This window comes from Paramisgurnus dabryanus, chromosome 11 (assembly GCF_030506205.2).
Source record: "Paramisgurnus dabryanus chromosome 11, PD_genome_1.1, whole genome shotgun sequence".
In the NCBI taxonomy this organism is placed as follows: Eukaryota; Metazoa; Chordata; class Actinopteri; order Cypriniformes; family Cobitidae; genus Paramisgurnus; species Paramisgurnus dabryanus.
Genome location: NC_133347.1, coordinates 13,043,286 through 13,070,636, shown reverse-complemented (window position 1 = coordinate 13,070,636; position 27,351 = coordinate 13,043,286). Strand labels below are relative to the sequence as shown.

The window sequence follows — 27,351 nt, the reverse complement described above, 5'->3', positions numbered from 1 at the left end:
CGCGCTTTCTGCGCTTTGCGCATTTGCTGCGTCGTGCCGTTTTTGCTGTGCTTTGGGTGCTCATTGCGCTGAAGGTGCTTGACCCCGTATCGCTGCTTGCAGCTATATTTAGGGGTCAAGCACCGAAGGTGCTGAGACACCTATTGTAATTGTTAGTATTATTAGGGGTCAAGCACCGAAGGTGCTGAGACACCTATTGGAATTGTACTTTTTTCTTTTTCTTAGCCATTGGTGTCTATGGCAGCCCTATGAACCGTACATAGGAAAATGATGAAATTTGGCACAATTGTAGAGGTAGTCCTGAAAAGTCAAGTGACCAAAAATGGGGTCTCTAGCACTAACTCTATAGCGCCACCAGCATTGCAAAAATTCAATGTTCAAATGGTTATAACTGCTGATCCGCTTGATCTATGAAAATTCTACTTAGTACACGTGATTGCTCTCCTCATGCTTATTGTTTTTAATTCCTTACAGTAAGACTCCACCCATTACAGTAGCGGCCATTTTGAAATGTACAGTATTCCGTTTATTCGCTACTCCTCCTTCAAATTTGGTTCAATTGTTATGAAATTTGGCACAGATGAACTATGGAGTGAGCCGCACAGAAATGACTGAACAGAATTTTGATTTTTATCTTTGTTCAAAAGTAATAAATGCGCAAACTTAACGAGGTTGACGCAAAAATGGTTCTGAAGCTGTATCTCGGTCATTCTTTGATAAATCGAAATGACACTTGGTACACCTCATGTAGACCATGAACTGGGGGTCCATGGCAAATTTGGTGACAGCGCCACCTATGGGTCATGAGATATGAAAAAAGGCTATTTTTGCCCATAACTACTGAAATGTTTGTCAGAAAATTATGATCTTTGTGTCTACATATTCCTTGGCTCATGCCGCATCTGTCGATGTGTATTATGTCGGGTTTGACCGAACAGCCTGTCCGCCATTTTGAAATTTGTCATAAATTACTATAAATTTTGAAGTGTTGGATATATCGGCGCAGAAATCGGTAGGGAGCTTCGGCATGATGTCCTGAGGGTACCTAGGAAGACAGAGTACGGCGCCACCTAGGGGTTATAAACTATAACAGTTCTTATAGAACTGCTTATAACTTCTGAATACTTTGTCTGATATAAATTTTCTTTGTGACATTGGATTCACTGGTTTATGCCGATCGCAATGATAGCTCATTTGTCATTTTCCATCATTCTGTTCATGTGTTATTGTAAGGCATATGGTAAATTATTTTTTCGCTACTCCTTTTACAAATTTTGTTTATTTTATGCCAGGTTCTGATCGTATAATGTTTGGAGCAATCCGCACAGAAATGACTGAACAGATTTTTCTGGCACCTAGGAATTTTTTTGAGAAAAACCTCTGTAAAGTTGATCGTGCCTGTGACTTTGTCTATTTGTCACTAATTACTGTATATTACATTTTATAGGTTTACTCTACAGAATGTTGTTCTTGTCTTGAATCTCACTTGAGCTTTTTGATTCTCATATACATTGTATTTCTGTTATTTCTGCTATGCGGTGTCATTTCTACATCTTTGGTGATTGGCATATGTCAATGCTTGCATCTCTGTAATCTCTTTCCTGCTCCCCCTTGAACTGTGTTAACTGAGTAGCGCGGCGAGTAAGGCACATGCAAAGAGATTCTGAGTTCTTGGGTTCAAATCCTGCTTGAGGCAAGTGTTAATTTCTTCTATTAACGTTTTGTTCTTTCTCACCTATTCTTCCCAACCTGTCTGTAGTTCATATATTTTCTATTTTTGCCATGTTTTCGGTTGCTTCTCTGCATTGCAATGGTTCTGCTCTGTGATTGCTACGCTTTGGGTTCTTTGCAGCGCATTTTTATTCTTGATGCACCTTGGGTGCTCAAAGCGCCCTTGATGATTGATACTTTTTGTGTTTCTTGCTGTGCTTTGGCTGCTCATTGCGCTGAAGGTGCTTGGCCCCGCAATTGCTGCTTGCAGCTATATTTAGGGGTCAAGCACCGAAGGTGCTGAGACACCTATTGTAATTGTTAGTATTATTATTATTATTATTATTCTGCTTCTTCTTCTTCTTCTTAGCCATAGGCGTCTATGGCAGCCCTATGAACCGTACATAGGAAAATGATAAAATTTGGCACAATTGTAGTGGTGGTCTTAAAAAGTCATGTGACCAAAAATGGGGTCTTTAGTACTAACTCTATAGCGCCACCAGCAGTGCAAAAATTCAATGTTCAAAGGGTTATAACTTCTGACCCGCTTGATCTATGAAAATTCTACTTAGTACACGTGATTGCTCTCCTCATGCTTGTTGCTTTTAATACCTTACAGTAAAACTCCACCCATTACAGTAGCGGCCATTTTGAAATGTACAGTATTCCATTTTTTCGCTACTCCTCCTTCAAATGTTGTTCAATTCTTATGAGATTTGGCACAGATGATCTTTGGAGTAAGCCGCATAGAAATGACTGAACAGAATTTTGATATTTATCTTTGTTCAAAAGTAATAAATGCGCAAACTTAACGAGGTTGACGCAAAAATGGTTCTGAAGCTGTAGCTCAGTCATTCTTTGATCAATTGAAATGAAATTTGGTACACTTCATGTGGACCATGAACTTGGGGTCCATGCCAAATTTGGTGACAGCGCCACCTATGGAACATGAGATAATAAAATAGGCTATTTTTGCCCATAACTTCTGAACTGTTTGTCAGAAAATTATGATCTTGATGTCTATGGATTCCTTACCTCATGCCGCATCTGTCGATGTGTATTATGCCGGGTTTGACCGAACCGCCTGTCCGCCATTTTGAAATTTCACATAATTTGTTATATTTTTGGAAATATTGGACATATCCGCGCCAAAATTACTAAGGAGCTTCGACTTGATGTCCTGAAGGTACCTGGGAAGTCAGAGTACAGCGCCAGCTAGGGGTTATAAACTATAACAGTTTTTATGGAACTGCTTATAACTTCTGAATACTTGTCTGATATTATATTTTTGCCATCTTTACTGTTGTTGCTCCGCACTGCAGTGGTTCTGCTCTGCATTTGCTTTGCTTCGGGTTCGGGCTCTGTATTGCGCTCTTTCTGCGCTTTGCGCATTTGCTGCGTCGTGCCGTTTTTGCTGTGCTTTGGGTGCTCATTGCGCTGAAGGTGCTTGACCCCGTATCGCTGCTTGCAGCTATATTTAGGGGCCAAGCCCACAGGGCGGCAGGCCACTATTGCAATTGATGGTTTTCTTATTATTATTATTATTATTATTATTATTAGGGGTCAAGCACCGAAGGTGCTGAGACACCTATTGTAATTGTTAGTATTATTATTATTATTATTATTATTATTCTGCTTCTTCTTCTTCTTCTTAGCCATAGGCGTCTATGGCAGCCCTATGAACCGTACATAGGAAAATGATGAAATTTGGCACAGTTGTAGTGGTGGTCTTAAAAAGTCATGTGACCAAAAATGGGGTCTCTAGTACTAACTCTATAGCGCCACCAGCAGTGCAAAAATTCAATGTTCAAAGGGTTATAACTTCTGATCCGCTTGATCTATGAAAATTCTACTTAGTACACGTGATTGCTCTCCTCATGCTTGTTGCTTTTAATACCTTACAGTAAAACTCCACCCATTACAGTAGCAGCCATTTTGAAATGTACAGTATTCCATTTTTTCGCTACTCCTCCTTCAAATGTTGTTCAATTCTTATGAGATTTGGCACAGATGATCTTTGGAGTAAGCCGCATAGAAATGACTGAACAGAATTTTGATATTTATCTTTGTTCAAAAGTAATAAATGCGCAAACTTAACGAGGTTGACGCAAAAATGGTTCTGAAGCTGTAGCTCAGTCATTCTTTGATCAATTGAAATGAAATTTGGTACACTTCATGTGGACCATGAACTTGGGGTCCATGCCAAATTTGGTGACAGCGCCACCTATGGGTCATGAGATAATAAAATAGGCTATTTTTGCCCATAACTTCTGAACTGTTTGTCAGAAAATTATGATCTTGATGTCTATGGATTGCTTACCTCATGCCGCATCTGTCGATGTGTATTATGCCGGGTTTGACCGAACCGCTTGTCCGCCATTTTGAAATTTCACATAATTTGTTATATTTTTGGAAATATTGGACATATCCGCGCAAAAATTAGTAAGGAGCTTCGACATGATGTCCTGAAGGTACCTGGGTAGTCAGAGTATAGCGCCACCTAGGGGTTATAAACTATAACAGTTCTTATGGAACTGCTTATAACTTCTGAATACTTTGTCTGATATTAATTTCTTTGTGAAATTGTATTCACTGGTTTATGCCGATTGCAACGATACCTCGTTTGTCATTTTCCAACATTCTGTTCATGTGTTATTGTAAAGCATATGGTAGATGATTTTTTCGCTACTCTTTTTACAAATTTTGTTTATTTTATGCCAGGTACTGCTCATATAATGTTTGGAGCAATCCGCACAGAAATGACTGAACAGATTTTTGATATTCTGTTCTCTTTCTTAGAAATACCACTCCAAAGTTGACCGTGCCTGTGACGTTGTCTATTTGTCATAGTAAATTAATGTGACTGTATATTACTATTACTATACAGAATGATCTTCTTGTCTTCAATCTCACTTGAGCTTTTTGATTCTCATATACATTGTATTTCTGTTAGTTCTGCTCTGCACTGTCAGTTCTGCATCTGTGTTGATTGGCATATGTCAATCCTTGCAGCACCTAAGCTGTTTTTTGCTGCCCTTTGAGCTGTGTTAACTGAGTTGCGCATCTGGATAACCACATGCCATGAGATTCTGAGGTCATGGGTTTGAATCCCATGGGCTGTGATATTTTGTCTTAACTTTTTTCTCACTTAAGTTTTGTGATTTTCATACAATACATTGTATTTCAGTTATTTGTGCTCTCTGTTGTCATTTCTGCACGTTTGGTAATTGCTGGATATCAATGTTTACAGCTCTAAATCTCTATTCTATAGCTTGGACACACCAACTCAGTGGTTTAATCGTTTACTCAGTGGCGATGCGGTAACTGCTGTGCTTTGGGAACCCGAGTTCAAGGGTTCGAATCCCATGTGCAGTGGTTTTTGTCTTAACTTTTTTTCTCACTTAAGTTTTGTGATTTTCATACTATACATTGTATTTCAGTTATTTCAGAATCAGAATCAGAATCAGAATCACTTTATTCGCCAAATGTATCAGCAGATACACAGGAATTTGATATGGCTATCAGTAACACACAACTCAACATACAACATATATACCAAAACATGCCACAAAGACAGAGACAATCAATTAAATATAAAATAGTCCAAATGGTACTAAAAACAGTGCTAAATCAGCTATTCATAAGGGAAATGGCTCTTGGGAAAAAACTATTTAGATGGCGTGAGGTCCTTGTCCTCACTGCTCTGTACCTTCTTCCTGAAGGAAGCAGCTTAAAGATTTCACTTGCTGGATGGGACTGATCAGCAACAATTTTAGCTGCCCTTTTCCTAACTCTGGCCTCATATAAGTCATTAAGTGACAGCTGCCTCTGTCCAGTCAGCCTCTCTGCTGTGCGCACAATACGCTGTAGTCTTATTTTCGCCAGGGCTGATGCTGAAGCAAACCAAACAGTAATGGATGCTGAGAGAAGGCTTTCCACAGTGGCTCTGTAAAAACTGGACCGAACAGAGCTGGAAACGTTCAATTTATTTAACTGTCTTAGAAAAAACAGTCCCCTATGTGCTCTCTTAAGAATGGAGGAACAATTTTCCTCCCATTTTAAGTCATTTGTAATGACAGTGCCTAAAAATTTAATAGACTCCACCTTTTTCACAACAGTACTCTTGATAATTAAAGGTGGAAGGGTGGCTGGTGTCCTGCGAAAATCAATCACCATTTCCACAGTCTTTTGCTGATTAAGCTCTAAGTTGTTGTCATCACACCAGGCAACCAATTTGGACACTTCCTGCCTGTAAGCAGACTCGTCATTCCCCTTAATAAGTCCGACTAATGTGGTATCATCTGCAAATTTAATCAGCTTGATGGAATCATTATTAGAAGTACAATCATTAGTGTACAGTGAGTAAAGAAATGGTGACAACACACACCCCTGAGGAGCTCCGATATTAGTAGTCCGACAATCAGACATGTGCTGTCCAAGCCGCACATACTGTTGTCTATCACTAAGAAAATCCATAATCCAGCGGCAGATAGAGGGTCCTATGCCCAACAGTAACAGCTTTTCCCACAATCGCTCGGGTAGAATGGTATTAAAGGCTGCACTGAAATCCACAAACAACATCCTTACATACGAGCCAGGAGAGTCAAGATGGTCCAGAGCATAATGCAGACCTAAATTGACCGCATCATCTACCGAACGGTTTGCCCTGTAAGCAAACTGTAGTGGATCAAGATAAGGTGCCGTGATAGGTTTAAGATGTGCCAGAACCAACCGCTCTAAACATTTCATGACCACTGATGTAAGGGCCACTGGTCTGTAATCATTTAGGTCCACCGCTTTGTCTTTCTTCGGCACTGGAATAATAATTGATGACTTAAAACAACTCGGAACCCTACATAAAACAATTGATTGATTAAAAATGTCTGTAAAAACTGGAGCTAGCTGACTAGCACAGTACTTGAGGGTGGCAGGTGAAATCCCATCAGGGCCGCTCGCTTTCCTTACATTTTGTTGGCTAAAAATTCGATACACATCCTTCTCCACAATCTCAATGTCAGAAGTGACCTTATCCTGCGGGTCAATATTCTCCCACTCTCTGCCACCCCCCTGAGGGAAAGAATGAGAGCGTTTAGATTCCTCAAATCTTGTGTAAAAAACATTGAATTCATTGGCCAATGTGGCAGATGGAGTGACTTCTTGTTTTTTATTTTTATAGCCTGTCAAGTGCTTTAGCGATCTCCACGCTGAAGAGGAGTCATTTGTGCCAAATTGTTCCTCCATATTCATCGTATAGGCTCTTTTTGCCTTCTTAATGGCTTTATTTAACTGTTGTCTAGCCAGCCTGTATTCATCTCCATTTCCTTCTCTATAGGCCTGCTCTTTGGTTTCCCTAAGCAGCCTAAGGGATTTTGTGAACCAGGATTTTTGTGCTCTCTGTTGTCATTTCTGCACGTTTGGTAATTGCTGGATATCAATGTTTACAGCTCTAAATCTCTATTCTATAGCTTGGACACACCAACTCAGTGGTTTAATCGTTTACTAAGTGGCGCATGCGGTAACTGCTGTGCTTTGGCAACCCGAGTTCATGGGTTCGAATCCCATGTGCAGTGGTTTTTGTCTTAACTTTTTTTCTCACTTAAGTTTTGTGATTTTCATACAATACATTGTATTTCAGTTATTTGTGCTCTCTGTTGTCATTTCTGCACGTTTGGTAATTGCTGGATATCAATGTTTACAGCTCTAAATCTCTATTCTATAGCTTGGACACACCAACTCAGTGGTTTAATCGTTTACTCAGTGGCGCATGCGGTAACTGTTGTGCTTTGGGAACCTGAGTTCATGGGTTTGAATCCCATGTGCAGTGGTTTTGTCTTAACTTTTTTCTCACTTAAGTTTTGTGATTTTCATACTATACATTGTATTTCAGTTATTTGTGCTCTCTGTTGTCATTTCTGCACTTTTAGTAATTGCTGGATATCAATGTTTACAGTTCTAAATCTCTATTCTATAGCTTGGACACACCAACTCAGTGGTTTAATCGTTTACTCAGTGGCGCATGCGGTAAGTGCGTTGCTTTGGGAACCTGAGGTCATGGGTTCGAATCCCAGCTCTTACTTTCACTTATTGAGATTTCCTTTTGTGTTCCCTTTAACACGTTCTTCTCGACCTGTCTGGTTTTCCACACGTGTTATATTTTTGCCATCTTTACTGTTGTTGCTCCGCACTGCAGTGGTTCTGCTCTGCATTTGCTTTGCTTCGGGTTCGGGCTCTGTATTGCGCGCTTTCTGCGCTTTGCGCATTTGCTGCGTCGTGCCGTTTTTGCTGTGCTTTGGGTGCTCATTGCGCCGAAGGTGCTTGACCCCGTGTTGCTGCTTGCAGCTATATTTATTATTATTATTATTATTATTATTCTGCTTCTTCTTCTTCTTAGCCATAGGTGTCTATGGCAGCCCTATGAACCGTACATAGGAAAATGATGAAATTTGGCACAGTTGTAGTGGTAGTCTTAAAAAGTCATGTGACCAAAAATGGGGTCTCTAGTACTAACTCTATAGCGCCACCAGCAGTGCAAAAATTCAATGTTCAAAGGGTTATAACTTCTGATCCGCTTGATCTATGAAAATTCTACTTAGTACACGTGATTGCTCTCCTCATGCTTGTTGCTTTTAATACCTTACAGTAAAACTCCACCCATTACAGTAGCGGCCATTTTGAAATGTACAGTATTCCATTTTTTCGCTACTCCTCCTTCAAATGTTGTTCAATTCTTATGAGATTTGGCACAGATGATCTTTGGAGTAAGCCGCATAGAAATGACTGAACAGAATTTTGATATTTATCTTTGTTCAAAAGTAATAAATGCGCAAACTTAACGAGGTTGACGCAAAAATGGTTCTGAAGCTGTAGCTCAGTCATTCTCTGATCAATTGAAATGAAATTTGGTACACTTCATGTGGACCATGAACTTGGGGTCCATGCCAAATTTGGTGACAGCGCCACCTATGGGTCATGAGATAATAAAATAGGCTATTTTTGCCCATAACTTCTGAACTGTTTGTCAGAAAATTATGATCTTGATGTCTATGGATTGCTTACCTCATGCCGCATCTGTCGATGTGTATTATGCCGGGTTTGACCGAACCGCCTGTCCGCCATTTTGAAATTTCACATAATTTGTTATATTTTTGGAAATATTGGACATATCCGCGCAAAAATTAGTAAGGCTCTTCGACATGATGTCCTGAAGGTACCTGGGAAGTCAGAGTACAGCGCCACCTAGGGGTTATAAACTATAACAGTTCTTATGGAACTGCTTATAACTTCTGAATACTTTGTCTGATATTATATTTTTTGCCATCTTTACTGTTGTTGCTCCGCACTGCAGTGGTTCTGCTCTGCATTTGCTTTGCTTCGGGTTCGGGCTCTGTATTGCGCGCTTTCTGCGCTTTGCGCATTTGCTGCGTCGTGCCGTTTTTGCTGTGCTTTGGGTGCTCATTGCGCTGAAGGTGCTTGACCCCGTATCGCTGCTTGCAGCTATATTTAGGGGTCAAGCACCGAAGGTGCTGAGACACCTATTGTAATTGTTAGTATTATTATTATTATTATTATTTTTCCCCAATGGGAGTCTATGGCAGCCCTATGAACCGTACATAGGAAAATGATGAAATTTGGCACAGTTGTAGAGGTGGTCATAAATAGTCATGTGACCAAAAATGGGGTCTTTAGCAGTAACTCTATAGCGCCACCAGTAGTCCAAAAATTCAATGTTCAAACTGTTATAACTGGTGAACCATTTGATCTATAAAAATTCTACTTAGTACACGTGATTGCTCCCATCCCGCTTATTGAATTTGATACTTTACAGTAAGACTCCACCCATTACAGTAGCGGCCATTTTGAAATGTACAGTATTCCATTTTTTCGCTACTCCTCCTTCAAATGTTGTTCAATTCTTATGAGATTTGGCACAGATGATCTTTGGAGTAAGCCGCATAGAAATGACTGAACAGAATTTTGATATTTATCTTTGTTCAAAAGTAATAAATGCGCAAACTTAACGAGGTTGACGCAAAAATGGTTCTGAAGCTGTAGCTCAGTCATTCTTTGATCAATTGAAATGAAATTTGGTAGACTTCATGTGGACCATGAACTTGGGGTCCATGCCAAATTTGGTGACAGCGCCACCTATGGGTCATGAGATAATAAAATAGGCTATTTTTGCCCATAACTTCTGAACTGTTTGTCAGAAAATTATGATCTTGATGTCTATGGATTGCTTACCTCATGCCGCATCTGTCGATGTGTATTATGCCGGGTTTGACCGAACCGCCTGTCCGCCATTTTGAAATTTCACATAATTTGTTATATTTTTGGAAATATTGGACATATCCGCGCAAAAATTAATAAGGAGCTTCGACATGATGTCCTGAAGGTACCTGGGAAGTCAGAGTACAGCGCCACCTAGGGGTTATAAACTATAACAGTTCTTATGGAACTGCTTATAACTTCTGAATACTTTGTCTGATATTATATTTTTGCCATCTTTACTGTTGTTGCTCCGCACTGCAGTGGTTCTGCTCTGCATTTGCTTTGCTTCGGGTTCGGGCTCTGTATTGCGCGCTTTCTGCGCTTTGCGCATATGCTGCGTCGTGCCGTTTTTGCTGTGCTTTGGGTGCTCATTGCGCCGAAGGTGCTTGACCCCGTATCGCTGCTTGCAGCTATATTTGATATTGGTACTTTAAAGGCACAATATGTAATTTTTACAACTAGAGGTCGTAATAACAACAAAAAACAACGACTGCGGCTTGATGATGCTGTAAAAAGTGTGGAAAGATGGGAGTTGTAGTCTTCACATTCACTGTCGATAGGGAACGATCTAACAGGACTTGCAAATGTTGTTCAATGATGGTGTTTTAAAATACAGTTTTTTTACCAATAGATTATAATGTAAGCCCACGGTTTGGCTGGATAGAAGTGAAAACAGAGCGGCGTGCTAGATGTTACTACTTCCGCAATATGCATACTTTTACTGTTACTTCTGCACACTGGACTGCTCAGAATAGTTGGCATATGGCACCAAACTATCACAAGAGTATTACTTTTAAATTACTTCCATGATATTATTATGTCATAGGCTGATCTGTCTGCACAGTGCCACGTAAAGTCAAATAAACCTATGGTTTCTATGGCAGCAAAAGCAGAAATCGAGGATAACCAGGGCAGGAAACCATCTGCTTGTTAATTCTGGCATCACACAGCACTGCTTCCAGGTCCAAGATGGTTAAGCAAACAATAAAATATACATGTGTGTACTCACACTGTGTTAAAACTACGAAAACAAATCATCATAATAATCTCAATACTGAAATCCCATATGACCAGCAGTTTGTCTTTTATGAATCTGTAAAATATTGAAGTCCGGGATGCTGTGAGCCTAGAGAATATACTCTGTGAGTTTATTGAAGCTTATCTTAAATGTGTGAAATGAGTAAATAGTGCTCATGAATTGCTGATTAAAATGAGCAGAGGCTTGGACCCGGAAGCAGTGCTTCATACGTCCTGACTTAAAGCCCTCCTAACCTAGAAAATTCACTTTTAAAGGTGTAGTGTGTATTTTTTTAGACAGAAATGCAAAATAATATACAAAGCTATATTATCAGGGGTGTACAGTATAAAGACCTTTCATAATGAACCATTATGTGTTTATTACCTTAGAATGAGACGTTTTTATCTACATATACAGAGGGTCCCCTTACATGAAAGTCGCCATTTTGTGTTTCTACAAAAGCCCTTAACGCATAAACTTTTTGACTAAGTTGTCTCCGACGATGACATGTTTGTCTGGTGGCGGTTACCGTAGTTTCTCTATGTGTTTCAAAAGCGAGAGGTGAGCAGTGGACTGAGCCGTTGTTTGCAATTCGCAACCTCACCACTAGATGCCGCTTAAATTTACACACTGCTCCTTTAAATGTGCTTCTAGCAGAAAATTTGTCGCTAGTCTGTGTGCAGAAACATCCTGTTATTATACAAATCCATCTATTCATCTTTGTGTAATCTCCATTAAACCGCAACAGTCACACAAAACAGGCTGTCGGGGATCCCCTATCAATGTGATGTCACATTGATTACACTGATTATGAGCGCGTAGTTCAACCTTCTGCCAGAGACACATGTTTTGATGTAGCCAAAGCACATGTGTAAATGCTTTACCCCCTACTTTGCATATGGGGTGGGGAACAGAAACTTTCTTAGCATTTAAAGAAACACACTAAGGGGGCGTGCACATCAAAGCTTTTACGCCCGCGGCCGGCTCATGTTTTCAATTGTTTCCAATGGAAGCTCAGCGTTTTTTCAAATAAGCTAGCAGCTAGTGGGGTTTTTTTCGCACTCTGCGCTGAGTGTCGAGAGTTGAAAGAGATTCAACTTTTTGGGTGAAAAGCTCCGCTTGTCAATGTCAGTTCTCACATGGCCGTCCAATCACAGTGCAGGAGGGGCGGGACAAATATCACAACAACCAACTGGCTCACAGCTCAAGTATCACAGCTACCAAAGCATTCGGCTGAAGAAAGCTGGTACTCAGCTGATAAACAGCTGGCGTTCGAAGTCAGTGGCGCGTTGCGCGTTGTTCATTATGCTATTTTAAGGGCGCATGCTTGACCATAATGTAAAGCGTGCACAACGCGCATACACTTTGCATCTAATCTACACAGATGCAACAGTTATTTTTGCAAATCATAAATTGTTAAAATAAAAAATATTAACACATGAGATAAGGGAAATCATTGTGGTGAGCATTGTGGTGATAGTTTTTATTTATTGTGTGGCTGCGTTAAAAAATTCTCATGAAAAAACGATTAAAATATTTTCATAAGAAACCTTAATGTATATGAACTTGATTTGTAAGAGTACTTTGGGGTTGGACCTTGCTTGCGTTTCTTGAGTCCGATTTCAAAGCCCCCAAACCCTTTCAGCGGTGAGGGTGGACGCAGCGATGTCCTCTGCTGGCGTCAGGTCCTGAGGCAGATCCACCTCCCGTTACACGGCGTGCCCGATTTATGCTGGCAAGCTTGGGATTCCCCCGTCTCCTGACATCATTGTAGCGCTTTGCGCAACGATGGGGATGCCAGCTGATGAGACTGTGGCTATTTCCTCTCACGCCTGTTTAACCTACGCTGATTTGGGCGGGTTTCTCCTATCCCCATACAAAACAACTTCTCTGTCTTTGACTGCTCTTACAAGAACGTCGGTCTTCTCGGCTGTAAACCGCTCCTGGCGTGCGCCTGGTAAATCCGTCATAATAATAGCAACCCGCCATGGAACTTGCGCCCTTGCGCTTAAAGGGAATGTTGGATAGCGTTCTGATTGGTTTATTTGACGTCATGCCCAAACCACACCTATGAATAATGAACCTACTTCAGACCAACCCCTTATTGATTTGCGCCCGGCGCAAGAGTTATTTCTCACGCCGGGAAAATAGCAACAGCGCCCAAGATCCGCCCACAAACTCACTTGCGCGTTGCACTTCGCACTTGCGTTTCAGATCGTTAAAATAGGGCCCTTGGTGTGCCAAACCCCTAAAACAGCCAGTTTTTTATTACAGTCACAAATGGCTATGTTCAACATCATATAATGAAGATCTGTGGTGTATTTTGAGCTGAAACTTTACAGACACATTCTGGAGATACAAGAGACTAATTTTATATTGCTGAAAACACCTAGGTTAGTCAGCCTTTAAAAGCAGATTTACAAGCGGGCACTTATTAAAACTGCTATTTTTTGGATTCAAACTTTGTTTAAAGAAATTTGGGATAACAAAATATATAACACTGTGCTAATATTTTTTATTCAATAATCTTACATATTGTGCCATTAAGGGAGACAAAATCTGAAATATGGTTTTCATATTTTAAGAATGTTAGAGGTTTTCTTTGAAAAGATTAAAAAAATAGCATGTGCATATTTTGGCTTTGGAAAAACACATATTATCAACGTTTGGGTCTCTAGGGGTAAATAATGCCAGCATCCATGCCCCTCACATATCCTGTACTGTATTTGTGAGATAAAATGCTTGCTTTAGATGCATGCACTCACTCTCTATTTATAGTTAATGCTTCATAAAAAGAGCCTCTGCCTCGTTCTATTCTCTCTTTCAGAAACAGCGATGCCTCTGTTATTGATTTAGTTTTTTAGTATGCATGAAAGTGAGTGTATGTCAAACAAGAGCTGGCTTTGTGAATATCGACAGGCACGATTTTTATTCTGACCTTGCGCCTCTTCTGTTGGCACTATGTCTGTCAGTAGTTCAGCTATCATGTGGGTCGGTCGGTCTGTTTGTCATATGTTCTCTCTATACAGAATGATGAGTTGTTTATGTGCATGTCATTTGTTTATGTGTCTGAAGTTGCTTCTGTCCGGGGACCTCAGTACAGTCCACACCAAACCTTCTGTTTATCGAAACTTTTGTGACTCAAATTATTTCAAATTCAGTTAAGCAAGTAATGATCATTGCCATATATACAGTAGGGGCTCCAAAAGGTGGACTGTTGCATGATTTTTAAAATGCATGTATAGTCATTTCATAAAAAAAACAAGTGGTATTTATTGTAAAGAAAAAAAAACACGGCAAAATGACATCAGAGACATGACCTGGTGGGTACATGTGCTCCAGGATGTTGAAGTGGTGCGATTTGAATGCGGTTGACCCGAGTGTGAATCCGGTTCATTTATTGAGTCAACCCTGCTTTTTATCTTGTCTTGTCATTTGTCTAGACTCTGTTGCTTACTTATGAATTGTACTTAGATGTAAGCAGCATTAAGAACAATGGTCAAGTTTCAGCTTATAGACCGTTTCATCAGATGCACGAGCGGTGACGCGATACGCGTCTGGTCCATCATCTACTTCCGGTTTCAGTTTTTTAATTGTCTGATTAGTTGCTACACTGAACTCTTAAAGGACAAGTTCGGTATTTTACACTTAAAGCCCTGTTTTCAGATTGTTTATGATGAAATAAAACAGTTTTGACTGAAATTTGGATATTTGATGCTGTCCCGAGAATATTCGGGTGTTTATTGTATCAGCCCCCACCTCTACAATGGGTCTATAGGTGCACTGGAACAATCCTTCCTAAAATGCATTAAACTTTCGTTTACAAAGACATGAAACTCACCGAGTGGTCAGGGGTGTTCACTGACAAAAATCGCTGCAAAAGATGCTTTCCAACAGGTTTTATCGTAGTTTTTGTCCGACTCCATTGACTTGTATTAGATGTGCTGTGAGGTACGGTATTACTCCGCGCCGGGGTGGATTATCGCCACCAACTGGGCTGGAGTGTTTATTATTTAAGCTCTCAGCGGAAGAATGTATGGGTGTGAGGCGTTTGGAAAAATAGGTCCACAAGTTTACAACGAATGCTAAAACCTGTTGCAGCGATTTTTGTGTGAGCATATCAGTGAACACCCCTGACCACTCGGCGAGTTTCACGTCTTTGTAAACGAAAGTTTAATGCATTTTAGGAAGGATTGTTCCAGTGCACCTATACACCCATTGTAGAGGTGGGAGGTGATAGAACAAACACCCGAAAATTCTCGGGACAGCATCATATGTCCAAATTTCAGTCAAAACCGTTCTATTTCATCATAAACAATCTGAAAACAGGGCTTTAAGTGTAAAATACCGAACTTGTCCTTTAAACAAATACCTTGTTAAAAATAACTAATGTTTTGGTTACCTATGTAATCCACGTGTTGTTTATTTAGCTTGTTATATAAATAAACAACTTTAAAAGGACTTTGTTGTTATTTATTCTTAGCAGAGTTTACCGGAAGTTACGTGTTGACCACGAAAGCCGCTTGTTTATGTTGTTACTGCTGAAACCGTCTATACTGGGCACAGTGTAGTTATGAGTTAAGAAGTGTTAGGTTTACTGACTCATAAATTAGTCTGTATTGTTGGGGGTCATTGGAGACATGCTTTGAGGGTCTATCGGGCATCAATGATTTTTAGGCTGTACTGATGGAGTTTAACACCACTGACCCCCATCACAATCTATATTCAGCTTCTTTTGCTTTGGCACAGTCATTCAACCCTGTAAAATACAGATCATCACAGCGCTGCTTTAGACGCCAACATCTTTTACATGCACTGTGAGTACAGACAAATCGGATTAAAATCATCACGGTTGCATCATCGCACTCATAATGTCTTCATTCAGATAAGCCCTGGAGAACTACAGTAGCTTTGAATAAGTGCTAATTTAAAACGTTAACGTTTTGCACAAAATTATATAAGCAACTAAGCAATTTTGATGATTTCATGGTGTCTTCAATAGTATCAGTATTTCTTGCGCGTGTGAACCTGTGGGTGGGATCTCATCGCTACTTTTGGTGTTTTGACTGCAGTAAAGACTCGCTTTAGAAGAAAAAGAGAAACAAAATTTGCGAAACTCTCCAAATGAAGAAAAACAAATTAATGCTCGTGTGAAAATACGTGCAACCAAAGCAGCAGCATTCAAAGCTGGATCCATCACATTTACACAAAAACAGGGTTCTAATTTCATCCGGCCTTTGTGTCGGCTGGATGTTGGCATTATGTACATGCCAGCTGCGGGGGATTGCCGTTTCGTCAGATGCTTCTGCCCGTTGTGTCGTGCGATAAATATGTATAAATTTTTTTTCGGTCTGTTTTTTCTCTTTTCTCTGATTCTGTTGTTCAGCTGTCTCTCTCTCAGCTTGCCGCGACTTCACGCTACCCGACCATGAGCCACACTGTGGGGTCTCCATGGCAACAACAGCTCCCCTCTCTTCTCTCTCCCTCCCTGATGGCATCGGCCCACCAGCTGTCACATGTCGTAAGTTTTCCACCCACATTCGCGCACACAGACACACACACAAAAATATATGTTCCTTTTCGTTTAGAACAAAAGCACCGAGATGCATTTGCGCAAAGCAATAAAACACCTACACTCACTCAAAACATTAAAGGGAAACAAACACATCATTTACTGTAGACCCGTATGCATATACACATAATCCTTTAGGACAAATATACAGATTTAGTTTCAGACCACATAGGCTACCGTACCCAGTAGGTATCTTGATTTAAAGTAGTTCTGTATTTCATCTATTAAGATGATATACAACTGATATTCACTACAGAACGTTCTTTAGGAATGTCATAGAGGAACCATTTATGGTTCCCCAAAGAAACATTCAGTCAAAGGTTCTTACAAGATACATTCATTTTCCCTTTTTACAGTCTAATAAACCATTTTCCATTACAAGTAACCTTTTGTGAAACAGAAAGTAATTCTTTAGATGATAAATGGAACCACACAGCCAAAAATGGTTCTTCCAAGGCATCGTGTAGCACCTTTATTTTTAAGAGTGTATCAGGTGTACCTGTTACTGTACCATGTTGGTTATATACTAGACATCACAATTATTCTCTAGAATTTAAAAGGGTTAAAGTGTGTCCTAGAAAATCCATCTTTTGAGAGCTTCATAAAGGTTGTTCAGTTAGCGGGAGCTCATTGATCATTTCTTGCTTATGTAAGATCTACTGCAAGTGCTGCTTTTAAGAATTCTTTGTTATTTACAAAAAACGTAGCAGTGAAAAGTTTCAAAGCTTACCAGGTTCGAAGTGTACTCTGATAAGGTGGAACATATCAATGAGATTTTCTAAGACAACTCTACGGCCCCACATCTAAAGCAGTTCTTCCTTCTGTATCCATCATTGGTCTCTGTTGTGTTTGTTATTTCATGTTAAATAACCAAATATTGCATTTACAGAACATGTAAGCAAGCAAGATTTAATGCCATATAGACTGTCGTTTTTATTTGAATAAAGAATATTAACACCTTGCTTATTATATTTTTATATACAGTAAATAAAAAATACATTGTGCAACATTTAACACATGCACCAGGATATCTACACTTATTATGTTAATGGCATGTGTGGGTGCATGTGTGTTTATGTTGATGCTGGTTGTCATACAGAACATTTACTGTAACTACATGTTGGTACTGTGTAAATAAACACATAGTGCTTAGTTTCCACCCCCACAATTGTTTGACTGTGTGCCGCACACATGCTCTTCTGTCACAGTTTTCAGAGGAAGTTTCTGCTGAGGTAACGTTTTATTACGTTTACGATTCTAAGGTCACGGATTGATTCGATTCTCGATTTTTACTTTTTTTGAAAGAACAGGTTGCTATGCTATTTTTATACTAGATTTTTATGAAATATAATATCTGACCTTGAACCCGGAGATGCCCTGCCATGTTAGTCGTGCTGCCAGTGGAAAAATATGGTACACGCCTGTACACGCACATAAGTTTGCACATTAAAAACGAGCTTTTATTACCATCAGACGAGATTGTGACACTATACCCCAATAAATGCGGTTTTCATAACTGTTAAGCAACTGAAATAAGTTGTTGTGAAACTTAACAGATCTCAGTTCAGAGAAGCGACTGGTCCTGTCACAGACGCCGCTCTGCTGTGCACATACACATGCTCTGATTGAGTTAAGCTGAAGGCGGGAGGCGCGTACTGTTTTTTTTTCCCATGTTAAGAGCAGCTTGCGTGGTGTTTCCTGCATCTGCCATCTTTTAACTGGATGTAGCTAGCGCAGTTAGAGGACGTTAAGTCGCAGCACTCAACACGTGTGGTTTTTTTTCACTTGGCAAGCCGACCGGACGTGACATGGGGGTGTGGCAGCATTGACAATTCCATTTTTTTTAATTCGAAGTTCGAGGTTGTGACTTAATTTCGATCGATTTCGATTTAAAATTGAAAACGTGACACCCTTAGTTTTGGCTAAAAAAATCCTGAGTGATTTTCTTTTCTGAGTCTCTATTTCTCACTCCCAAATCAGAGTTTTCAATCCTGTTATCTTCTTCTCTTAGTTTTTTTAAGAATTTTTTGTTTGAAAGCAGAATGTCGAAGTATGGCCAAAGTGCTGCTTTCGTATGTGCACGTTTGAGTTGGATTTTGCTTGCATATACTATCATGTTATATTTACTTTGAAAGTGGACATTTATTACTTAGCAGGCACTTTTATCCAAAGTGACTTAGGAATTGGGGATGCTGCTACACAAGCCATTTATCACAAGGGGACAGGAACATTAACAGTGCTCGAAGTTCTGGAGTTTGCCAAGGCGGAAATACAAGCTGGTAGTGAAATGTCAATGAATAGAAGAAAAGTCAACTGCAGAAAGTTGAGATTTTCTTTTCTTTCTAAGAAAATATTGCTACCAAAGTCAATGGCGAGGCAAAAATTCCTAGGATAAATATTAACACAACAGTGGTGGTCCACGACCAATATCAGGAGAAATGTGTGTAGATCAGCCTTTTTTGTTTTGTAAATAATACAACATGTTTTTGTTATAACAGAAAACAAAGCAAAATATGATTCAGTATAGTCAGTTCTGCCCATGTTTATTGAGTTTACATGCTACTAAGTCTCACAAAAAAAATGTTGGTCCACTTAGGAAATTCTGTAATTGCTATTGTGTTAACCTTAAGACTTGTGCGCAAGACTGACATGACAGCTTCATAATCATGACATGACACATGTCATAAAAATGAAGGAGATTTTATGCACATTTTAGACAACTGTCATTAAGTGTCATTCGCTCAATTATGTCATTTTATTGCAAAGATGACATTGTTTGAGATATCTTTGTTATGACAACTTGACATGAACCACCACATCATAACTTGTCATGACAACTTGACATTACCAAGACAATGTAAACATGAAATAGCAGATTAATTATCAAACTTAAGAAACTATCTAGCTTTATGGGTTAACATTACATTAAACTGTCATGTAGTTGGTTTTGACATTTGCTGTCATCAGGTGTAAACCACTATTTATTAAACGATTAATCTTGCGATTATTTTTCCGATTAGTCGACTAATCTAACAACTAATTGGACGATTAATCTAATGATTAGTTTCTGTTTCTTGATTAAAGGGATAGTTCGGCCAAAAATGATATTAAACCCATGATTTACTCACCCCCAAGCTGTCCGAGTTGCATATGTCCGTCATTGTTCAGACAAACACATTTTCCGATATTTTAGAAAATGTTTTAGATCTTTCAGTTGATTAAATGTAATGTTACGGGGTCCAGCCATAGTCCACGACCTTCAAGTCCAAAAAAAGTGCGTCCATCCTTTACAAATTAAATCCAAATGGCTCCAGGATGATAAACAAAGATCTTCTGAGGGTAATACATGCGGTGGTGTTGTAGAAATATCCATATTTAAAACTTTATTAACGAAAATAAATACCTTCCTGTAGCGCCGCCATCTTAGTCGCGTTCACATTAAGGATGAGAGCTTACGCAGCCTACGGAGGCTACTCTGCTGCTGCTCTGTGCCACCGCCCTCCGAATTTGTCATACGTCACTAAGAAAAGTGCGTACACTACGCTAATACTCTCTCCAGAATACAGAGGAGTCTAAGATGGCGGCGCTACCAGAAGGTATTTATTTTCGTTAATAAAGTTTTAAATATGGATATTTTTACAACAACACCGCGCGGATCACCCTCAGAAGACCTTTGTTTATCATCCTGGAGCCATTTGGATTTAATTTGTGAAGGATGGAAGCACTTTTTTTTGGACTTGAAGGTCGTGGACTATGGCTGGACCCTGTAACATTACATTTAATCAACTGAAAGATCTAAAATATTTTCTAAAATATCCGAAAATGTGTTTGTCTGAAAAACGATGGACATATGCAACTCGGACAGTTTGGGGGTGAGTATATCATGGGTTTAATATCATTTTTGGTCGAACTATCCCTTTAATAAAAACCATAATGTATCTCAAATAAATGCCAAAACATTCTTAATTATATACTTTAAAGGTTGCATCAGCGATTTCAGGCCAGGGGGTGGCCAAAGCTACTTTAGGGGGTCCATAGTCCATGAAAAAACTATGTGTAACCATGTATCAAGAAAGCATGAATGAATACATTATTAGATGTAAACATAATAAGGGTGAATTTTTAACATTTCTACTGTATTTCTGTTAAAGGGATTCACCCAAAATGAAAATTCTGTCATTATTTACTCACCCTTATGTTGTTCTTAACCTGAATAAGTTTATTTTATTTTTATAAACACAAAATAAGATATTTTAATAAATGATGGTAAGCACACAATTAATGGTATATCCATTCAATTCCATCATATTGTTTTTTTCCTACTATGGAAGTCAATGGTTACAATCAGCTGTGTGCTTACCATCATTTATCAAAATATATTCTTTTGTGTTCATCAGAAAAAAGAAATTCGTACAGGTTTAGAACAACATTAGGATGTAAAAAAAAATGACAGAATTTTCATTTTGTGTTAAATATCTCTTTAATGAAGCAAAAGATCAGGAAATCTAAACTCCATGATAAACCTTAAACTTATTTCAAATAGCAGAGCTCAACACAAAGGATGTTTGGCAAAAGTAAATATGGATTAATCTTTATTTATGAAGACACAAAAGTTTTCTTTTTTGATATTTAATTAATTTATATGACAGAGACAGATTATGCTTATTATAAGACTGAATGCAATAACATGTTTGTTCGTTTAAGACGTACAGTAACAAAATGTTTACTATGAAAATCACAAAGACAGCAATTTTGACATATGAGCATTTGTTAGTTTAAGCCAAAAAGACGCGAACATAAAGTCGTTTGGCTGTGCACGTGCGCTATCGGGTATGCACGTTGCGCTTTCAAGTTTAATGTTCAATCCACTCCAATTAACAATCATACAGAAGCCTATAAAGATCATGTTGTGACGCTGTTATAAAACGTCTCGGTTACGGATGTAACCCTCGTTCCCTGAAGGAGGGAACGGAGACGTCACGTCGTGACCGACGAATTGGGAACTCGCTTAGAGAGACCAATCTGCTCCGAATACTACTAAAACGCCAATGAACTTGGCATTGAGATATTTGCATAATGCTGGCGCCGCCCCGCCAGGTGCATATATAAGCAGCAGGTGCAAATAGGGAAAATAGCTTCTTTTTCGCTGAGAAAGCCGGAAAGTGTGACCGGCCGTAACAGCAGGTGGCAGCACCTGTGGCGACGGGACGTGACGTCTCCGTTCCCTCCTTCAGGGAACGAGGGTTACATCCGTAACCGAGACGTTCCCTTTCAGTCGGTCACTACGACGTCACGTCGTGACCGACGAATTGGGAATCCCTATCAAAACGCCACTAGGGGCTGACCTCTTCCAGTGACTGCGTAAAAGCCCTCCGGTTCCACTTAAGGAGGAGGAGGTAGGTTTTAAGGCAGAAGGCCGGGCACTAGATGTTCCTTTAACCCCACAGAAGTGCCAGCGACTGGGAAGCGCCCTACCTGAGCGGGATAGGAACGCTGCGGAAGCCACCACCCGTCTTAAGGGCTAATGGTGGGCGAAAGTCAACCGTAGTTGAGGAATAAAGACAGCCGTGGCTGTGTAAGCAAAGCAGTGCTCTGCTAAGGGAAACGTGGGCTGGTAGGATTAACCCCACGGAAAAATACTCACAAAGGAACCCGGTGGGACACAATGTGGAGCCCGAGCCAGACACGTAGGTTCGCGAGGATACAGCTAGTGAAAGGCTGACAGCCAATGCTCCGCAACAAAGGCTGCCAAGGCAGCGGAGGAAGAACAATTCAAACCATTACGCATTTTTGTTCTGAAGGCCTTCCATACTGACACAGTTATGAAGCATCAGTTGGAGGCTGCAAGCCGACCTGCGAGACTGCTCTCCGTGCTCCCCCTGGTGAGGAAAGAACACGAGAGGATACAGGCTCGATACGAACACTGTAAAATCTAATGAACGTATTAGGTGTCGCCCAACCAGCAGCTCTACAGATGTCTGTTAGCGAGGAACCACGAGCTAGAGCCCAAGATGAGGCAACACTCCGTGTGGAGTGCGCTCTCAAATTAAAGGGGCAAGGAATACCCTGAAGATTATAAGCCAGGGCGATAGTATCAACTATCCAATGAGACATCCTCTGCTTAGTGACAGCTTTCCCTTTCTGCTGGCCACCATAACAAACAAAGAGCTGGTCTGAGGTCCTGAGGCTTTGCGTGCGATCCACATAGAGTCGCAGTGCGCGTACGGGGCACAACAAAGCCATGGTTGGGTCTGCGTCCTCCGGAGGCAGCGCTTGCAAGCTCACCACTTGATCTCTGAAAGGAGTAGTGGGAACTTTGGGCACGTAGCCTGGTCTGGGCCTCAATGTTACGCTCGAGGCAGCAGGACCAAACTGAAGGCACGAATCGTCAACAGAGAATGCATGTAAATCCCCTACTCTCTTCACTGAGGCCAATGCTAGCAGGGTCAGAGCTTTCATTGATAAAAGCTTCAGACTCGCAGACTGCAAAGGCTCGAACGGGGGGGCCTGAAGGGCTTTCAGCACCATGGACAGGTCCCAGGGAGGAATAGAAGGAGGGCGCGAGGGGTTTAGCCTACGAGCGCCTCTTAAAAATCTAATAACCAAATCATGCTGGCCAACTGATCTGCCGTTGATAAGTGAGTGATGAGCAGAAATAGCAGCGATATCAACTTTAATGGTGGAGGGTGACAGCCTACCGTCTAACCTATGTTGAAGATATAAAAGCACGATGTTAATAGGGCATTCTCTGGGGTCCTCGCGTTGCGAAGAGCACCAGGTGACGAAAAGGTTCCATTTAAACGCGTAAGCCCGTCTTGTGGACGGAGCTCGTGCCGCGTTGATTGTGTTAGATACCGCTTGTGGTAAATCACTTAAACCTTGCGCGCGCTCAACGACCACACATGGAGATCCCACAGGTCGGGGCGCGGGTGCCATAATGTGCCCCCTCCTTGAGAAAGAAGGTCCTTCCTCAGGGGAATCCGCCAGGGAGGGGCTGTCGCGAGGAGCATTAACTCTGGAAACCAATTCTTGCTCGTCCAATATGGGGCGATCAGTAAAAGGCTCTCCTCGTCCTGCCTGACTTTGCACAGCGTCTGTGCGATTAAGCTCACTGGGGGGAATGCGTATTTGCGCATCCCCCGAGGCCAGCTGTGTGCCAATGCGTCCACGCCGAGGCTGCCCTCGGTTAGTGAATAAAATAGGCGACAGTGGGTATCGTCCGGCGACGCAAACAGGTCTATCTGCGCACGACCGAACTTCTTCCAAATTAGCTGGACCGTCTGGGGGTGGAGTCGCCATTCGCCGGGGCGCGCAGCTCGAGAAAGCGCGTCCGCTGCTGTATTGAGCGAGCCCGGAATGTGAATGGCACGAAGGGACCTCAGATGCTTCTGACTCCAAAGGAGGAGATGACGAGCGAGATGCGACAGGTGACGGGAGCGCAAATCGCCTTGACGGTTGATATACGCAACGGTCGCAGTGTTGTCGGTGCGTACTAGTACATCCTTCCCTCGCAGCTCCGTAGCGAAGCGTACAAGTCCCAGATATACTGCCCACAACTCTCGGCAATTGATATGCCAGTGCAACTGGGGTGCTGTCCACACCCCTGAAGCTGTAAGCTCGTCGTACGTGGCACCCCAGCCCGTGTCGGACGCATCTGTATGTACAACAGCATGCCGAGCGATCTGTCTCATGGACACACCGGACCTGAGAAACGCGGGGTCCGACCACGGGGGGAATGTTAGGCGACACGCAGGTGTAATGGTTACACGATGGATGCCGGCGCGCCACGATCATGAAGCCAACGCTGAAGCGGTCTCATATGGAGCAGCCCGAGCGGTGTCACGGCCGCTGCTGCTGCCATATGCCCCAGGAGCTTTTGAAATTGTTTCAGCGGGACCGCATTCTTCCCTCGAAATGAACCGAGGCAAGTCAGAATTGACTGGACGCGCTCTTCTGTCAAACGTGCCGATAAATCGATCGAGTCCAGTTCCATCCCGAGAAAAGAGATCCTCTGCGTGGGGCAGAGTTTGCTCTTTTCCCAGTTGACCCGAAGACCCAAACGGGCGAGATGCCGAAGCGTTAAATCTCTGTGTTCGCAAAGCGTCCGTCGAGAATGCGCTATTATAAGCCAATCGTCGAGGTAAGCCAATATGCGAACGCCGCTCTCTCTGAGGGGTTTTAACGCCGCCTCCACTACTTTCGTGAACACACGGGGAGAGAGGGATAGCCCGAACGGTAAAACTTTGTACTGGTATGCCCGTCCCTCGAATGCAAACCGGAGAAATGGTCTGTGACGAGGGAGAATGGACACATGAAAGTACGCGTCTTTCAGGTCTATAGCCGCAAACCAATCTTGGGGGCGAATTGAATATTTGCTTCGGTGTTATCATCCTGAAAGACCTCCTCTGCAGAGATTTGTTCAGAACGCGCAAATCCAAGATCGGTCGCAACCCCCCGCCTTTTTTGGGTACTATAAAATACGGGCTGTAGAAGCCCGACCTCATCTCGGTTGGAGGGACCGGCTCGATCGCGTCCTTCGCCAGCAGGACTTCGACCTCTGCACGCAGTACATGTGCATCGGACGCTTTCACCGTGGTGAAACGAATGCCCGAGAATTTGGGTGTGTGCCGGCTGAATTGTATTTCGTAACCGAGGCGGACAGTGCGTAAAACCCAACGAGACGGGCTGGGAAGCTGAAGCCAAGCCCCCAGGGACCGTACGAGGGGAATTAACGGCACTACCGGGGTACCCGCGGGGGGGCGGCGGAGCGGGACAGGTGGTACTGCCGGTACGTCTGCTGAGACAGCATAAGTATCTACAGTATGTGTGTGTGTGACACTGACCTGAGCCCGCTGAGGGTGACGGTCGTCTGGTCTCCTCAGCGGAGAGCACAGACTCCGATGAGGGTGCTGGTGGTCCCGTCTCCTCAGCGGAGAGCTGGAACTCCTCAGAACACCCGCTGGCGATAGAGGAGAGGGAGGAAGAGCATGTGAATGCCCGCTCACATCTCTCTCGATCCTCTGAAGACCTGGAGAAGGAATAGGAATGCACTCTTTTTGTGGTTTTGTGGGTGCCGGCTGAGAAGCCGGCGGAACAGAAACAAAACGAAACCAAGGATTCTCCATCCGGCCCTCTACCGGTGGAGGGAGCGGTGGCGTCACCGTCTCCCGAAGAGTGATCCCATCCGATTCCAGGTCGCCCGTCTCAGGGCCGCTTCGATTTCCGTTTACCACGGGAAGCGGGTGGGGCGGGCGGGGCGGGCTGCCGACGGCTGTTCCCCCTCCGTGGCCTGGAAGATGTTCTAGTTGGGTGGGGTCGAGGCAGCCGCCGCAGGGCGCCCTCGGCGAGGAGCAGATGGGCCCGCCGGCGCTGGAGGGCGAGATGCAGGTCGCTTGCGCCGGGGTATGATCTGAGCGATCGCCTCCGTCTGCTTCTGGGCGGCGGAGAACTGCTGGGCGAAGGACTCCACCGACTCACCGAAGAGGCCAGCCTGCGACACTGGAGCGTCCAAGAACTTGTTCTTCTCCGCATCCGACATGTCCGCCAGACATAGCCATAAGTGGCGTTCCTGGACCACCATCGTGGACATGGCATGACCAATCGCCTGCGCTGTCACCTTCGTAGCGCGAAGAGCCAGGTCAGTGGCAGCCCGGAGCTCCGAAAGGACAGGCGAGTCGTGTCCTCCCTCGTGCAGATCCCTCAAGGCCTTAGCTTGGTGAACCTGCAGCAACGCCATTGCGTGCAGGGCTGAAGCCGCCTCTCCACATGCCTGGTGGGCAGCGCCCGTTAAACCGGAGGACTGTCTGCAGGCACGAGAGGGGAGGGTTGGGCGGTCCTTCCAAGAGGGAGCGTGAGCCGGACACAGCTGCATCGCGACAGCACGCTCCACAGGAGGGATCCCCGTGTAACCCTTAGCGGCTCCGCCGGTGAGGGAGGTGAGGGGGGAGGGCTGAAACGGCCGTAATCTCGTGGAAAACGGCGACTTCCAGGTTCTAGTCAGCTCCTCGTGCACCTCGGGGAAGAAAGGCACCGGTGGAGAGGGTTGCACCCGGGCAGCTCCAAAGAACCAATCATCCAGGCGGGACGGTTCGGGCTGAGGGGGGGAACCCACTCTAACCCTACGGTCTCCGCCGCTCGAGCGAGCACGGCCACCATCTCTGGATCGAACTCCGGCGTCCCAACCCGACCAGAGGGAGGAAGGGCGTCGGGGTCCACGTCAGGGGGAGGAGGCCCACCCTCGGATGCTGCGGCGTCGGTGGACCCGGAGGGCGGCACGATGGATTCTAGAGACATCGTAGAACACGACGCTGAAGTCTCCATCGGCACATCAACCGGCTGTGGATGAGGAGGCTGAGAGCCTGAGGACGAATCCCCCGCTCGGCTCAGCACAGTGATGCGCAGGTCGTCCTTTGAGAGCTTCACAGCCGCACCGTGGCGGCGTTCAGCACTCGCATGACGAGGGTTGCGTTTTTCCCGGAGGAAAGACAACCGTCTGCGCAAATCCACAATGGACATGTTCTCGCAGTGAGAACACTTACCCCCAGCGAACGCTGCCTCTGCGTGCTCGATGCCCAAACACGAAAGACAACGCTCGTGACCGTCCTTCGGACCCATGTATTTGCCGCACCCAAGATCGCACGGACGAAAAGCCATCCTGAAAAGGACGCTGATGTCCGGATATACGAGAGAGTGGCTGCCTTTAACAAGGCACAAAGCTCTCTCGTATCACTCTTTTAGGGAAATTCACTCAGATGCTCAGTTGATGATGCGCACAGGGAAGGCA

The 27,351-nt window shown here is 43.0% G+C and overlaps 1 protein-coding gene across 2 annotated transcripts in view; it reads left to right on the top strand.

Annotated features, from left to right (window-relative positions):
• Positions 1–27,351, top strand: part of nphp4 (nephronophthisis 4) — a 385,328-nt gene that overhangs the window by 303,331 nt on the left and 54,646 nt on the right. For both annotated transcript variants that reach the window (XM_065246844.2, XM_065246843.2), the window contains exon 12: positions 16,383–16,517. In XM_065246844.2, the coding sequence (XP_065102916.1) occupies positions 16,383–16,517 (135 nt within the window). The remainder of the gene's footprint in view (positions 1–16,382; positions 16,518–27,351) is intronic.